At 36.0% G+C, this 17,383-nt stretch overlaps 1 protein-coding gene across 5 annotated transcripts in view; it reads left to right on the top strand.

The window, feature by feature from the left end:
• Glmn (glomulin, FKBP associated protein) overlaps positions 1–17,383 on the top strand; it is a 49,757-nt gene that overhangs the window by 6,464 nt on the left and 25,910 nt on the right. For 2 of the 5 annotated variants that reach the window (XM_026403090.2, XM_077791193.1), the window contains exons 4-7: positions 7,165–7,281; positions 9,020–9,128; positions 10,126–10,363; positions 12,263–12,365. In XM_026403090.2, the coding sequence (XP_026258875.2) occupies positions 7,165–7,281; positions 9,020–9,128; positions 10,126–10,363; positions 12,263–12,365 (567 nt within the window). Of the gene's footprint in view, positions 1–1,877; positions 1,914–5,918; positions 5,969–6,084; positions 6,135–7,164; positions 7,282–9,019; positions 9,129–10,125; positions 10,364–12,262; positions 12,366–17,383 lie in introns of those variants that run through there. The other 3 variants (XM_077791195.1, XM_077791194.1, XM_026403091.2) reach the window with 3 other exon arrangements.

Raw genomic sequence — 17,383 nt, 5'->3', positions numbered from 1 at the left:
TTAGATATAATGAAAAAGAAAGGTGAAAGTAAACAAACAGATCTGTTAATCTCCTATTTTTGTTACCTAATTTAAATTAAACTGTTTAAATCACATGAATTAGAAAAAGATATTGGGATCCATTTTTTCATGAGCACTCCTCATATAATATATATGGACATATGCACATACAGACATACAACACATAACACAAGTATGCACACACAACACAACAGTAAAGGCCTTATAGTTTTTCACAGGTAAAATCTCCATTGCAATGTTTAAAAACTCCACAGTTAATCCAAAAATAGAACTGATCAGAAAAACATTAGCCTAGGTCTGTATGAGCTCAAAAAATGAAATAGAACTCCATGACATGGGAGAGGACATAATAAAATAGATATTGAAAAAAGCATCCTAGTTACCACCTAGGTTTGACTCTTCTTTTGATAGCTCATCCTTTTTTTTTTTTTTATTGGTTGATCCTGCAATCTCATCCTCCTTGTAATTTGCATATGGGTTTGATGGTATTTCCACAAGTAAGTCTCAAGGCCCTTATGATGCTCATCACTCATTAGACTCCAGGTGTGGGAGAACCATTGTCAAAGATGTAAGGATAGCTAAACTGGAGTTCTGGATATCAGCTGTTATGGACTTTGAGCCAAATCATCTTCTTTTTGGTCTGTAGAAATCGCTTTAGTTAGTCTCTCTGGAATCCAAATCGGCTGCTGTTTTCCCTGTGAAAACACACAAACAGATCCCCGACTCCTGACAATCGCTGGGTCAGGACCTTTCCATTGTCCTGTTAGAATATCCTTCCAAAGTGCCTTAGGCTTATGTACATTTTTTGGACACATGTGCCTTTCCACAGCACTAAGCCCTGATGAATCCAAATTTTAAAAGTTTAATGTGAAAGTTTATCTTTGGGGGATATATACCCCTTCCCAATTCCGTCTTTCTGTTTTAATAAATACATTTTAATAGTTTGATGAGCTCTTTCAACTATGCCTTGTCCCTGTGGATTATACGGGATTCCTGTTATGTGAGTAATGCCAAATGATGAGCAAAATTGCTTAAAAGAAGTAGAGGTATAGCCAGGGCCATTATCTGTTTTTAACTGTTTTGGAATGCCCACAGTGGCAAAATTTTGTAAACAATGAGCTATAATATCTTTAGTTTTTTCTCCAGTATGAAGGGAGCCCATCAAAAATCCGGAAGAAGTATCAACTGTAACATGTAAATATTTTAATTTTCCAAATTGTGGCAAACGTGTGACGTCCATCTGCCAAATATGAGTCCTCTAAGATTGATTCCAAGATTAACTTGTGGTAAAAAGGTCACACAATTTTGACATTGTTTTATTATTTGTCTTGCTTGTTCCTTGGTTATTTTAAAACGTTTTTGTAAAGTTTTAGCATTGACATGGAAGGATTTATGAAAATTTGTAGCTTCTTCTAATGTCAAAAAAAAATGTATGTCATATGTAGTTTTATCTGCTAAATCATTGCCCAAACTAAGGGCTCCAGGCAGTCCTGTATGTGCCCTGATATGTCCTATAAAGAATGGATCTTTTCTATCCCAAATTAAACTTTGTATAGTGGAAAACAAAGAGGAAATAGTAGAGGAGGGGGAAATCCTACCAGCATCTTCAAGGGATATAATAGCATTAACTATATATTGACTATTGGAAAATAAATTAAATACAGAATCTTTATACATCACAAAAGCTTGTAATACTGCATTAAGCTCTACCTTTTGAGCTGATTGTTTGGGTACTAAAAATGTAAAAGCTTGATCAGGGGTAACTACTGCTGCTGTACCGTTACTTGACCCATCAGTAAATATATTTGGAGCATTCATGATAGGTGTTTTTCTTGTCATTTTTGGAAAAACTACAGGATGCGAAGACCAAAAAGATAACAAAGGATTAGATGGTAAGTGATTATCAAATAAACAATTAGATTTGCACACGATTATTGCCCAAGTATTTAACTCATTAGCTAACTCATCAATTTGATCCATAGTATATGGGGTGATAATTTTATTAGGAGAAATTCCAAATACTCCCTTTGCTGCTTTTATTCCTTTGAGTATTAATTGTCCTACAGCCTCAGGATACCTAGTAAGAATAGTGTTAGGAGAGTAAGATAAATGTATCCATAATAATGACCTTCTTGCCAAAATACTCCTGTAGGAATATTTTTTGTTGGTAGTACAATAAATAATAAAGGCAAACTTTTATCAGTTCTATGCAAATGCATATTTTCCAATGAGTTTTAATGTCTTTCTTGCTTTAGGCATTAACATGCAGGGTGAATTTGGATCTGATGGACCTTTTAGAATATCAAATAAAGGTCCCAATTCTCCTGTTGGTATGCCTAGATAAGGCCTTATCCAAATTATGTCTCCCAACAACTTTTGAAAGTCATTAAGTTTTTTAAGTTGATCTACTCGTGTTTGAATTTTTGGTGGGTGGACCATGGTTGAGGATAATAGAACTCCTAAATAATTTATTGGATAATTTAATTGTACTTTATCTATTGCTATCTCTAGATTATAATTTCTTAATAAATTTGTAAGTATGGCATAACATTCTAACAATATGTTTTTATCTTTGTGTGCTAATAATACATTGTCCATATAGTGAAATATTTGTAGTTCAGGATTTTGATTTCTAAGCGGCTGGGTTGCTTTGTTAACATAAATTTGACACATAGTTGGGCTGTTAGCCATCCCTTGAGGGAATACTTTCCATTCATATCTCTGATCAGGACCTTCATGATTCAGTGCAGGGACAGTTAATGCAAAACTCGGACTATCCTCAGGATGAATTGGAATTGAAAAAAAAACAATCTTTAATATCTATAACTAAAACATACCAGGTTTTTGGCAAAGCAGACAATTGGGGAGTCCCTGATTGAGCAGGTCCCATGATAACCATCTCGTTATTAATAGCTCTTAAATCTTGCAATAATCTCCATTTGCCAGATTTCTTTTTTGATGACAAAAATGGGAGTATTACGGGGAGATATAGAAGGTTGTATATGTCCTTCCGCTAATTGTTGTTTGACCAGGTCATGGGCTGCTTGTATCTTTTCTTTAGTCAGGGGCCACTGAGAAACCCATACTGGCCTTTCTGATTTCCAAGTAATTTTTATTTTCTCAGTGACCCCTTCTGAAAACCCAATCCATGTCTATCTGTTTTTTGATCTATTTGAATTGGTGCCACTATACCTTGTTCTTGTTCTCCTAATCCTTTTCCTTTCTTAAAACCTTGTCTAGCCATAATAGTGGGCACATTTGAATTGTTGTTGTTTGTTAATATTAACCCTAATTGACCTAGAACATCTCGTCCCCATAAATTTATAGGAAGATGATCTAGAACATATGGCTGTATAGTTCCTTCACATCCTTCAGGATCTTTCCAATGTAATACCATTGCATTTCTATGGGGATTTGTCACTATTCCTAGGCCTTGAAGCGTTTGAGTGGCTTGTTTTAATGGCCACTGTTTTGGCCATTCCTGGTGGGAGATAATGCTAAGGTCTGCACCTGTATCCAGTAGCCCATTAAATTCATGTCCTTGAATATTTAGTTTTAGCATGGGCCGAGAATCTAAATTTAAAGAAAGCATAGCTCAATCTATACCTGTAGAGCCTAATCCCCTGGAACCTCTTTCTACTGAACGACTGGAAAATTTTTCAAGCAGGCTGAGTATTATCAACAATTGTGCGATTCTGTGTCCTCATGAAGTTACTGATATACCCGTAGGAGAACTGGCTATACTTTTTATTTCACCTTCGTAATCAGGGTCAATTACTCCAGGACTTAATCATAAGTCCTTTTAGAGTAGAAGAACTGCGTCCTAACAACAAGACTACTGTTCCTTGGGGAAGAGGTCTTTTTACCCCTGTGGGAATGATTTGAACTCCCATCTCTGGAGTTAGTACTGCTCTGGCAGAGGCGCAGATGTCCAACCCTGCGCTCCCTCTGGTTTGTCTAATGAGGGATCTAATGGATAATGTGTCCTGGGCACTACCCTGATGGTATTGTTGGGTTTCTCCAATGTCCCGTATATTTGTGGTCGTGGGCCCTGGAGCATTGGGTCCCCCTGTCCGTTTTTTGGCAGTGGAGTCCAATGTTTTCTTCCACGATATCGTGGGTAAATACCTGGTCCTTGTTCGTTTCTTTCTTTCTTTTTTTTTTAGAGAGAATTTTTTTAATATTTATATTTCAGTTCTCGGTGGACACAACATCTTTTTTTTTATGTGGTGCTGAGGATCGAACCCGGCCCGCACGCATGCCAGGCGAGAGCACTACCACTTGAGCCACATCCCCTGCCCCCTTGTTCGTTTCTTGACAATGGAGCAGTAGTCTGAGAATGGCACTCAGAAGCCCAGTGTCTCCCTCGTTGGCATCGTGGGCAAATATCTGGTATTCTACCTCTTTGTTACCTAGTTTTGTTAAAACCTTCTCCTATGGGGCAACTCCTTCTAAAATGTCCTGTTTGTCCACAATTGTAGCATGGTTTTGGCCTGGCTCCTAATGCCTTTGTACTGCAGCTGCCATGATTTGCCCCTATTCATTAATGTCTCTACATAGTTTAATATATGTGTTTACATCTGTATTTCTCCATGGTCTAATGGCCTCCCTGCACCATTTATTTGCTTGTTCATACGCTAGCTGTTTTACTAATGGCATTGCTTGTTCTGCATCCCCAAAAACTTTGGTAGCTGTTTGCAAAAGTCTGTCTACAAATTCCGCATAAGGCTCATTTGTCCCCTGTATTACTTTGGATAGTTGACCTTGCAAATCTCCATGCCCTTGTAAAGTTTTCCATGCCTTAACCGCAGCTGAAGCGATTTGTGAATAAATGGCAGGATTGTATTGAATTTGTTGTTGCTGGCCCTTATAAGGTCCCTCTCCTAATAGCATCTCTAAATTTCTCTGAGGATAACCGGCTGCTTCATTCCGCCTAGCTGTTTCCATACAAAATTCTTGATTGGCAGTCTTCCACAGTAAAAATTGTCCTCCATTTAGCACAGCTCTACACATACTGGCTCAATCTGCTGGCGTCAAGTTCAAGTTGGTAATAGATTCGACCATACTTACAGTGAAAGGTGCTTGAGGACCATAGGTTGTTACAGCCTCTTTCAGCTGCTTCACTGTTTTGAAATCTTAAGAATGGTGAATTCGCTGCCCTCCTTCCTCCTGAAATACAGGGCATGCTAATCTTTGAGGTCCCGTCTCAGGATCCCATCTATCAATTATGTGGGTTGGGGGCCACCCAGCATATGTTGTTTCCATAGGTGGAGCTGTTGGTTGAATACTTACACCCTCTGGTGATAGAAAGGGGTTAGTAGCAACCTCCTGTTGTAACTTCTCCCCTAATAGCCCTTTCTCCTCTAAACTTTTTTCCCTTGTCTGACTAACTAAGATGTCTTCTTCTAGACTAAGCAAACAGGATTGTACCAATGTCCATAATGGTAATGTGCCAACTGACAGAGTTCTGGGCTTTCCTTTTCTATCCTTTTTATATCTTCTCCATGATGGTTCCATTGTGATGTATTTAACAACCCCTCTTTAATGAACCAGGGGCAGTACCTTTGTATCGTCTTAATGTATGCCCTGACTGTTCTTGATTTTACTGAGATGCCTCCTTCCTCTAGTAATTTACTTAACGCCCTTTTGGTTTGGTTCTTAATAATTTTTAATTCCATTTTTTCGTGACAAAGATACCCCTCACTAAGATAATGCAAAATAAAACTGAGACAAAATGAAACAAAAATAGAACAAAAATTCATTATATCAGCCTTTCTATCCTCCTGAAATGTCCATCTCCCTGTCTGTTCCTTAGACACAAATAGTTTTCCCTCAGATGTGAGCGGTTTTTCTTCTGTCCCACCCATCTCCAGGGACAGGCAACTTAAAACAAAAGTGAAAGAAGAATCTTTAAATGGTTACCCATCCTCTCGCACTGTCCTCAGGGGTGAGCAGTTTACCTTATCACTTATCCTTAGGCGTTCCCTGTACGGGCTACCATATGCCGTTGTGGTGAAATAACTGGGAGATGACAAGCAACTTGAAGGTTGAAGCGGGAACTACTTTATTGCGAGTGAACTCAGCGGGAACTGAGCGGGAACTCAAAGTAGCAGGTACCCTAGGTAGCAGGCACCCCCCCTCTGCCAGACTGCAGAGGTACATAAACCCAACCTAATTACCCACAGCTTAACTTAATTAACATAAACTAGATACAGCAGTCAGTCATTAAGGAATCCTTATCATCTTAATGGCTCGCTGGCATTGGCTCAGAAACCACTCCTCCTAGCCTATTGCCAGGTGCCATCTTAACTTGGTTGTGGCCCTCATCACATATATATTGTTTTGTTTTTGTTTTAATTGATTTTTTTTTAATGTGGTGTCAAGGATAGAATCCAGTGCCTCACACATGCTAGGCAAGGCACTCTACCACTGAGCCACAACCCCATCCCTTGTTGTTTTTAAAGAATCACCCTAGAATGTGAACTGTGGTGATACAGATCTTATTTGATCAATTTCTCGATTTGTTTTTGGCACCCAGAATATTATGTATTATATACTTGGTAAATATTGATGAGTTGCAGTACAAAGCAGGCTAGAGGATTGAAGGATATTGTTTGTAATTTTGAAAATCAGTGACTAATAATGAATGCCAGTCACTAATGGTAAAGCATTCTGAAATGTCTTTGCAGAAAGAAGCAGAGAAAATTAATGAAGTCACAGCCTTTCATTTTATATAAATTACAATGATTATATTCAGGGATTCTCCAAGGAACTTTTAAAGGTTCACAAGCATTGACTGTATTTCTTTGACTCAGGAGAGCAAAAATTCTCTGTGGAAGTTAAGTACTTGCTCTTCTCAAGCATTAATTAAATAGAGGAACTATTTAAATCCTGAGAAAAACCAAGTTCCCTGATAGTAAGTAAAGACCCTTTTGCCTTATCTCAGTGAAAAGCTTAACAGTTATTTTTAAATGTTGATATCTGTTGACATCCAACCCTAGGAAGTAGTTGGCTGTGGGCCTCACTTGTCTCATTTTTCCTATTTCAAAGTAAATTCTAAGCTAAGCCAAGTTAGAAAAGCATACTATGAGAATCCTGTAGATGGCAGTGTTTGCTTTACTCTGAAAAATTTTTTTTTTTTAGGTCATCATTAAGACTATGGGCTGGAATCTTGTTGGTCCTGTTGTTCGGTGCCTTTTATGGAATGATAAAGATGATAAAAGAAAAGATTATTTTCTGATGCTGGATTTATTGGTAAAGGTATGTTAATAACCAGGTTCTCTTTGTCAAAACACACAGCAGTATTATTATTATTTTTAATGTCTAATTCTTATTTGATAAGAAAATTTTTAGTTCATCAAGATATATAAGAAGAAAATTCTGGAGAGAAGCCCAGTCTTTTTGTTGTTGTTTGCTCTTTTTAGATTACATGACAATAAGGTATAATTCACATATTATACATGCGTGGAGAAGGAGAAGCCCAAACTTAATTGGATGGGCAGTTCCATTTCCTAGGAAGTTGTATTTTAATAAGTACCCTTATTATATAGATGTATTTTACAGAAATAATGCAAGACAACATTGATTTTTTTTTTTTTTGCAATATTGAAACAAAATCAAATATCAGTGCTCTTTTCTCTATGGAAATTCCTTTCATATCCTCTTTTTTGTTGTTGTTGTTGATGGACCTTTATTTTATTTATTTATATGTGATGATGAAAATCAAACCCAGTGCCTCACATATGCTAGGCAAGTGCTCTACCACTGAGCCACCATCCCAGCCCTCATATCCTCTTAAAAATATGAAAAACCTAGACTGTAAGTGATCACAATAGAAGTATGAATAGGAAGTAGAACACAGATCAGTTGTGACTCACAATTTTTAGAGACCATTGGTAAAAGGCTAGTTGAGTTATAAGTCAATGTACAGCTTTTTTAAAAAATATTTATTTCCTAGGTATAGATGGACACAACACAATGCCTTTATTTTTATGTGGTGCTAAGGATTGAACCCAGGTCCTACTCGCGCTAGGTGAGCACTCTACCACTGAGCCACAATCCCAGCTCTCAGTGTACAACTTTTAAGAAAGAATAAATTCTGAGTTAAAAAAGACATTATAAGAAGCTACTTGGAGATCAGTGCAGGTATATACAAATATGTATTTGGAAAAAGAAGACTATGAGAGTTTTTTTTTTTTTGTCTTTTTTTTTTTATTGTTGGTCGTTCAAAACATTACATAGTTCTTAATACATCATATTTCACAGTTTGATTCAAGTGGGTTATGAACTCCCAATTTTACCCCGTATACAGATTGCTGTATCACATCAGTTACCCTTCCATTGATTGACAAATTGCCTTTCCAGTGTCTGATGTATTCTGTTGTCTGTCCTATTCTCTACTATCCCCCCTCCCCTCCCCTCCCCTCCCCTTTTCTCTCTCTACCCCTTCTACTGTAAATCATTTCTTCGATTTGTATTATCTTGTCTTACCCCTCCACTATGAGAGTTTTTTAAAAAATACAAGACAAATAGGCTGGAGATATAGCTCAGTGGTAGGAGTGCTTGCCTAGCATGTGTGAGGCCTTGGGTTTGATTCATAACACTGCAAAAACATAAACAACACTCCCCACTAAAACAAAACAAAACAAAAAAACAACGAGTCAATCAAGGTGATAAAATATGGCCATTCAGAAAGCAATGCAAAATTTTATCTGTCCAGGAAGTAAAAAGGAAACTCTAAGGTAGTCTAAATACCCAGCAACATGGAATAGGAAGCTCAAGCTTCCTATGTGGGAAGCTCAAGCAATCTAAAGCAGCATACTGAAGCTCAAAGGAAACCTGAGCTCTGGTGATTCACTACTTTTTTAATTGTATGAAGCATTTTACTGTTAAGCAAAAATAATTGTGTTTTCTCAGTATATGCTTTCTTTAAAATAGTAATCATGTGGCTTTAAATGCAACTTGTATTAAACAGGTTCAATTGTGAATATTTTTATAGTTATGTAATCCAAAGGAATTATTGTTGGGTTTGCTTGAACTGATTGAAGAGCCCTCTGGAAAACAGATATCCCAAATTATTCTTCTTTTACTTCAACCTTTACAAACAGGTAATTATCATTTTGTTATCAAAGTAGTTCTTGTTTTATTTGTGTAAGTACCTTGATGTTTGCCCCCAAATGTCAATGCTACACCAAAGTAAAATTTATGACAAATTATTGAGTGTTCTGCTTACACTAATAAAAGCAAATGCCAATTTGAATCTTGCTGTTGTGTGTTACCCAGTAAACACTTTGTTGAAGGTCATACTATTTGTTCATGTGCTATATTACAACCTGTAACTTTCTGGTTAATCTTACCTGTGGTTTATATCTAGAATTTTCCTTTGAAGCAAATTTAAAGGGTTACTCTGATGTCTGCAGTACTCAGTCTGACAGTATTGTGGTAGTTTTGTATCTTGGTTAAGAATAGTATCAAGCAGGCTGTTCAGCCTCTATTTTAGAAGGTTGGGATTAAGAATAGCAAAGGTATGACTGAAGAGTGAAACTAGGAGGCACATGGAATGATAAGACTCCATAGCTAAGTGGAATAGTAGAATTGATAAGTAATGGCTCTTAGCAACCAAGACAGTATTTATCCATAAGAAGAGGTTATTTTTCATTTTAGGAAATATGTATATCTCAGAGTCTGATAGTGACCTAGCATCAGAAATTAGAGTAAATTCAATTTAAAAATGAATGTTCCTGAGTTTTATACTACTTAAAACACTCAATCTTCTTGGGGAAAAAAAATACTAGCTCCCATTTGTACACTACTGTATAGCTTACCACTCATGGAAAGAATGTGTTTCTGTTTTAAGTATGTAACCTGTTACAAACACACCTAAACAATATTTCATGGCATCAGTTTTAAGATGCTTCATTAATTTCTGTATCACCAAGGGAAAAAAAAGCACTCCCAATTAAGCTTAGGATATTTTATCTTGATGTCAGAGTTGTTAAAATGTGAGGAAAGAAAGTATTTATAATTGTACATATTGAATTTCTTGTCCTTTGTTTAGCATACTTGATGAGGCTATCTCAAGTAACAACCTGGTCTCTATTGTAGTGATCCAGAAACTTCGAAACAATAAGGCATATTCAGTTGGGTTAGCATTGTCTACCCTTTGGAGTCAATTATCTCTTCTTCCTGTTCCATACTCAAAAGAACAAATACAAACAGATGACTATGGCCTTTGTCAATGTTGCAAGGCCTTAATAGAGTTCACTAAACCTTTTGTGGAAGAAGTTATTAATGACAAAGAAAACAAGGAAAATGAAAAATTAAAGGATGAATTACTGAAATTGTAAGTATATATTTAAAAAACAGCTCACAATAAATTTACTTTGTTAAGTTATTTTATATTTGTCATGCAACTATAAATCTAGTTTTAGATTTGAATTTTAAGAGACTAAACTGTTATATCTTAAGCTGATATAACATGACATTTAATGAGTCATTCATATTTTTTAAAAAAATATAGGCATTGTGGTGCATGTCTGTAATCCCAGTGGTTCAAGAGGAGGGGGCAGGAGGATTGCAAGTTCAAAGATAACCTGAACAATTTACCAAGTCCCTATACAATTTAGTGAGACCCTATCTCAAAAAATAAAAAGTACTATGGACGTAGCTCAGTGGTTAAGTATCCCTGGGTTCAATTTACCAGTACCAAAAAATAAAATAAATAAATAAAACCAAGTCTATTCATTTAATTTATTTCATATTCTTTTATGTGCTGCTTTTATTCATCGTAGTATAGTGAATAATGAAAGTGGAGAAGTAGATACATATAACTCAAAGAATCTACACTGTGAGGAAATTGTGTTTTTATTGTCCCTGTGAAAACAGCAGAAGGACCAGCAGACAGTTAGACATTCAGCTCTCCATGAAAACAACAAAGTATTCACACAATAGTATCTACTCGGGGTTACTATGGACTAAACATGCAGTGTTCAATGTGGCTATCAAAATACTTGACATATAGTTGGTCCAAATTAAGATGTGCTCTAAGTATAACATATCCTGTGGACTTCAAAGATTTGATATTCTCCTTTTTTTTTTTTTTTTTTTTTTTTTTTTAGTTGTCAATGGGTCTTTGTTTTATTTATATATGGTGCTTGGGATCGAACATAGTGCCTCACACATGCTAGGCTTGTGCTCTACTACTGAGCCACAACTCCAGCCCCAGATTTGATATTCTTTAAAAACATAGTATAATACTTCAGTGATTTTTTTTATATTGATTTGTGTTGAAATATTTTAGACATATTTGGTTAAATTATTAAAATTAATTTCTCCTATTATTTTTCATGTGACTACTAAGAAATCTTAAAAATGGAGCTTGCATTATATTTATAGGACAGCACTAAACTAGATTATTTACTTACATAGACTAATAACATTTTTTTTAATCTTGGAGAATTTAGCTAGTGTTAGCTTTCTATTTTTGTCGGATTAGGACATTAAAAAAATTTTTTTAACCACTTATGAAACCCATTACTTTACGAAAGAAAAGATTTTAGGGAAATAAGAAAGGCTTAATCACAGAATAAAATTTGATTTTCTAAGTAAAAGAAATATAACTTTATGAAAACATGAACTAATGAATAAAACATCTTGGACTAGCACCGGTTAGTTCTCAAACATTCAGAATCCACTGGAACAGTCTATACATAGAAATGAATTTCACTATGTTGGGTCTAGCAAGGTATTTTTCATGTTCTCTCAATTACTAATAAGATAATTCATCAGCCATTTTATAGGCATTGAATTATTGGTGCTTAGTCCATTTGTGCTGTTGTAATAGAATATCTGAGACTGGGTAATTTATAGTTAATAGAAATACACTGACTCTGAGTTCAGCAGGCTGGGAAATTGAAGATCAAGGCACCAACATCTGATGAAGGCCTTGAGGTGTCTTCTCAGAAGGGTGGAGAGACACGGGGGGGCTGAATTTACCCTTTTATAATAACACTAATTCCTCCCTTAAGTGTGGAGCCCTGGACTAATCACCTATCAAAGATCCTATCTCTTAATAATGTTGGAATGGCAATTACATTTCAACATGAGATTTGGAGGGGATAAGCATTCAGACCATAGCAGTGCTTATTTTACTTTTCATGTAAAACTAACTTAAATATGAAGAATTGGCATTTTATACTAGGCAAGTGTTGATTTCTTAATTAACCTATTTCTCATGCCTTAGTTGTTTCAAAAGCTTGAAATGCCCTTTGCTGACAGCACAATTCCTTGAACAATCTGAAGAAGCTGGAAGTGATCCTTTTAGATGTTTTGCATCTGAGATAATAGTAAGTACAGCTAATTTAATCTACAAAATGTGCTATAAACTTAAATGTTATCCTTTTATGTTCTCATATACTATATGTGTGTATGTAAATTGATTATTTTTTAAATATATTTTTTAGTTGTAGACGGACACAATAAATACCTTAATTTTATGTTTGTTTGTTTTTTTATTTTTATGTGGTGCTGAGGATCAAATCCAGTACCTCACACATCCCAGGTGACCGAGCCACAACCCTAGTCCTTGATAATTTATTAATAAAGAAATACATAGTTTTGTAGAATATAGGTAAGTAAAAAAGATGAAAAATAGAACAGTAATAATTTCACTACAGAAAGACAAATACTATTAACGCCTTCCAGAATTTTTCTGCCTATATACTCATAAATGTATTCTTATATAAGAAAATGTACATACATATTGTTACTGTCTAGAGGTGATGGATTCGTTGTCTCCATTCAGTGAAGAATTGAAGAACAGGACACAGAGATAGCAAGCAGGAAGTAGTTTTATTGCAAAAGCAACAGAAATACAGAGATAGACTTCTCTGAAGAGACAGGGCCCCAGAGCTGGGACTCTGTGGGGGAGTTTTGGCTTGTTCTTTTTAAGGTCTCTGGAATTTCCTCCTTTCCTTGTCTCCTCCCCCACCCACAGTCTTCTCACTATTAGTGATTGGTGCCTCCTCTATCCACGTGTTTATCTCTTGGGTCCCCCTCTTAGGAGCACAAATGTGAAAGTATCTGTCTGATTGGGTCCCCTGCTTGTGTCCAAAACCACTTTTATCAAGCAGGAAGTTGACCTCATCAGAAGACCGTCTTCATGCTCCCTGCTCTGGACATCCTCAATATCTTGTCCTGGCTGCCTGTGTCCTTGTACATCTCCCTCAATATATACATTTCTTAAAGACTATCATATTTGCCAGGCTTGGTAGCATACGCCTGTAATTCTTTCTTAGCCAAGACAAGAGATGGACATCATTTCCCTAGTACACGTATGAAGACATGAATGGTTGACTCTAGTTTGTGTACAATCAGAGAAATGAAAAATTGTGTTCCATTTGTGTATTATGAATTGAAATGCATTCTGCTGTCATGATAACAAATTAGAACAGATAATTAAATTAATTAATTTTTTTTTAAAAAAAGAGGTCTGGGGATAGGCCCTGGGTTCAATCCCCAGCACCAGGAAGGAAGGAAGGAAGGAAGGAAGGAAGGAGAGGGAGGGAGGGAGGGAGGGAGGGAGGGAGGGAGGGAGGGAAAGAGAAAGAAAGAAAGGGAGGAAGGGAGAGAGAGAGAGAGAGAGAGAGAGAGACTGACTCAAAAAGAGAGAGAGAGACTCAAAAAGAGAGAGAGAGAGAGAGAGACTCAAAATAAAAAGGGCTGTGGTGGCTCAATGGGTTTAATTCCCAGTGCCATGTACACATATTTATACACACACACACATACACACATTTTTGTGATCTATTTTTTCTCTTAATATTATTTTTCCATTGGCTTTAGTATTATATGATGTGGATTTAATATATTTATTTAATCTGAATCATGAAGTCACATTTAAATTATTTTCAGTTTTTCATTATTATGAACAATTCCAACTTTCTTTTTTTTAACAGTTAAGTCTGTGATAAGTATTCTTATAACTAAATCTTTGCATACTTGAAATTCTGAAATGGTTTTCTGTGTTCCTCAAATTCCTCATTTTTAAAGGTCATGAAAAATGTTATCAGAGTAGCTCCAGAAATAAGTTTTATTGTAAAACAATTTGGCTTCATGTGTCCAACAGTATTTTAAGCTGTGCAAAGATTCTGTATCAGAGAAATGATTTGAAATATAGAAAAATGTGTACTTAAATCTAATAGTCATGAATTTCAAGAGAGCCATCATTGGCCCTGTGGCTTTTTTCAGTCATGTTTGGTTGTGCAGGTGTAGCATTGGAGAAAAGTTAGATTTAATTAGATTGGGGTTTTGAGAACTAGTGAGTTCTACAAAGCAAGAGAAGGGCAAGGGGTTGAGCAAAGTGATCACTTTAATTACAATGGAATTTAACTCCTGGGTAAGAGGGAAGTGAGGACATAAATTGAGCACAGTGAATGCAGTATTAGTTGAAGATAGTGATGTGGATGACCAATTGTTGGAATTACTAATTGGAGTAAATTGAAAAGTTAAAGTTAAAGTAAAAAAAGGAAAAAGTTAAAGAACAGGATACTTGAATTAGTATTATTTTTTAAAAATATTTTTTAGGGGCTGGGGTTGTGTCTGAAGTGGTCGAGTGCTCGCCTAACGCGTGTGAGGCACTGGGTTCGATCCTCAGCACCACATAAAAATAAAATAAAGATATTGTATCTGCCTAAAACTAAAAAATATTTTTAAGAAAATATTTTTTAGTTGTAGACAGACACAATACTTTTATTTATTTTTATGTGGTGTTGAGGATCGAACCCAGTGCCTCACACGGGCCACACAAGTGGTCGTTCACCACTGAGCCATAAGCCCAGCCCTAAAATTAGTATTATTAAGGACAAGTTGTAGTTACTAATAACAATGTTTGGGGTATGGCTATAAAAGTGGGTTTTCTAAAGGAGAGGTTAGAGCCAGTTGTGGTGGTGCACACCTGTAGTTCCAACGACTAGGGAGGCTGAGGTAGGAGGATCTCAAGTTCAGAGCCAACCTCAGCAACTTAGTGAGACCCTGTTTTAAAATAAAAAAGGATGGGATGTATCTTAATAGTAAAGTACCTCTGGGTTCAATTTCTAGTACCAAAAATAAAAAAGGAATGATTTTGGCTAATTTATATTGTTATATTGTGTGCATGTGTGAATATATAACAACAAATCCCATTATCATGTACAACTATTATATACCAATAAAAAATGTGGAAAATAAAATAAGGAGAGGGTAGAGGCCAAGATTACTGGACTAGACAAAAATAAAATATCTAAGATTCACCTTAGAACATCTTTGATTATAAGAGAATAGAAATTCAGTGGAGTAGAAAAAGGAATGAAGAGAAAGGAGGGAGATCAGAAAAAGAAAGAGTGGAGGGCTGGGGTTGTGGCTCAGCAGGAGAGTGCTCACCTTGCACATAGGAGACCCTGGGTTTGATCCTCAGCACCACATAAAAAATAAAATAAGGGGGCTGGGATTGTGGCTCAGAGGTAGAGCGCTCGCCTAGCATGGGCGGGACCCGGGTTCAATTCTCAGCACCACATAAAAATAAAGGCATTGTGTTGTGTTCATCTACACCTAAAAAAAATATTAAAAAAATAAAATAAGTGAAATAAAGGTATTATGTTCAACTACAACTAAAAAATAAATATTAAAAAAAAGGAAAGATGTAACTTTCCTATGTACATATATGAATAAACCACAGTGAATCTTATCATCATATACATCCATAAGAAATTAATTTAAAAAATACAGCTATGGGAACTATGGGTAAATGGCAAAAAGATCAATAGAAGGAAGGAACAAGGAGGTGGGGGAAGAGAAAAGGAGAGGACTGGGATCTGAATTAGAACAACATACATTCCATGCTTTTATAATTGTATCAAAATGGATTCTACTGTCATGTATAACTAAAAAGAACACCCCAAAAAAGTGGTATTGAAAAGCCAGTCAAAGAAGTGACCTTGAGGTCTAATGACTACAACAAGGAGCCGGAGAGGTAAAGTCACAAGAAAGGAGTTTTAAAGCTGAGGGATTTTAGAGAGGATGGAAAAGAATGGTCTAGAGGCAACAAGGAGAGCAGGTATACTTTCATGCCTAGTTGTACAGTGGGTATGGATTAAAAAAAATAGCAACCATTTAAGAGAGTTGTAGAGAAAACAGTTTCAGCAGAGAACCAGATTTGGAAAATAGGTAGGAAGACCATTTAGAGAATAATTGATTTTGCCAATAATTGTAAGATCCAGAAGCCATGATTTAAGGGTTTCTGAAATTTGAGCAGAATTGAGAAAAGGAATCAGAGGAGGAGGGGATCCCAGAAAATTATGGAAACTACATTCTGAGGATGAGAAATAACTTTGTGACTCATGTAACTAGGGGTACATAGTTTAATATGGTTAATGATGATGCTCAAGATAGTAGTGAAGAAGCTGTGAGTGATGAAGGATTTTTCTAAGGAGCATATGAAATCTGGGGCCTTTTCATTGTTGCCATGCTGCACTACAGTATAATGTTCTGGATATAGTGTAAGTACCACCATATATGGTAGGTATATTCTATTTTGAGAAGTTGGCTGTGAAAGTTAGAAACTGTTAAAGGGTATTAAACCTGGGAATAATACAAAGAAATTCTTTGGGATTCATCATTTTAATAGAAGATAAATTTAACTGGGATAAGATGGAAGTAGAAAGCCTCGTCAGGTATTCATTGAGAATTGAGAGACATGATAAGAGCCTAAGTGTGTATAATGGTAAAGAAGAAGAGGAGCAGGCAGATTTGAGAACTTTGAGATCATATTTGCAGAATTTGATCACTGATCCTGTGTGGAACAGTAAAAGGGGTGTCATGAATGAAGTTTTTTGTAGGGTTACAGAACATATGAGGGTGCCAATAACTGAGATAGAGAATACAGAGCAAGAACATGTGTCTTGTGATTTAAAACTATAGAAATTCAAAATGTTTAGAAAACTAGAATTAGAACATTATATCCTCATGTACCAATCGCTGAGCTTTAGCAATTTGACATTTTGCCAATTTTATTTCATCTATCCTCCCTGTTTTCATGCTGTAGTATTTTATAGCAAGTTCTAGACATATGACACCTGACAAGATTTATACATATGTATGTGTATACACACACACACACATATTGGTAGTAGGGATTGAATCTGGGGCACTTTACCAATGAGCTACATCCCCAGTCCCGTTTAGTTTTTACTTTGAAACTGAGTCTTGCTAAATTGCTGAGGCTGGCCTCAAACTTGTGATCCTCTTGCTTCACCCTCCCAAGTTGCTGGAATTACAAGTGTTTACCACTGCATCCAGGTAGCATTAATTTCTTAATATATAATTGCTTCTT

This window comes from Urocitellus parryii, chromosome 11 (assembly GCF_045843805.1).
Source record: "Urocitellus parryii isolate mUroPar1 chromosome 11, mUroPar1.hap1, whole genome shotgun sequence".
NCBI classification, from domain to species: Eukaryota; Metazoa; Chordata; class Mammalia; order Rodentia; family Sciuridae; genus Urocitellus; species Urocitellus parryii.
This window is presented reverse-complemented; position numbering and strand designations above follow the sequence as displayed.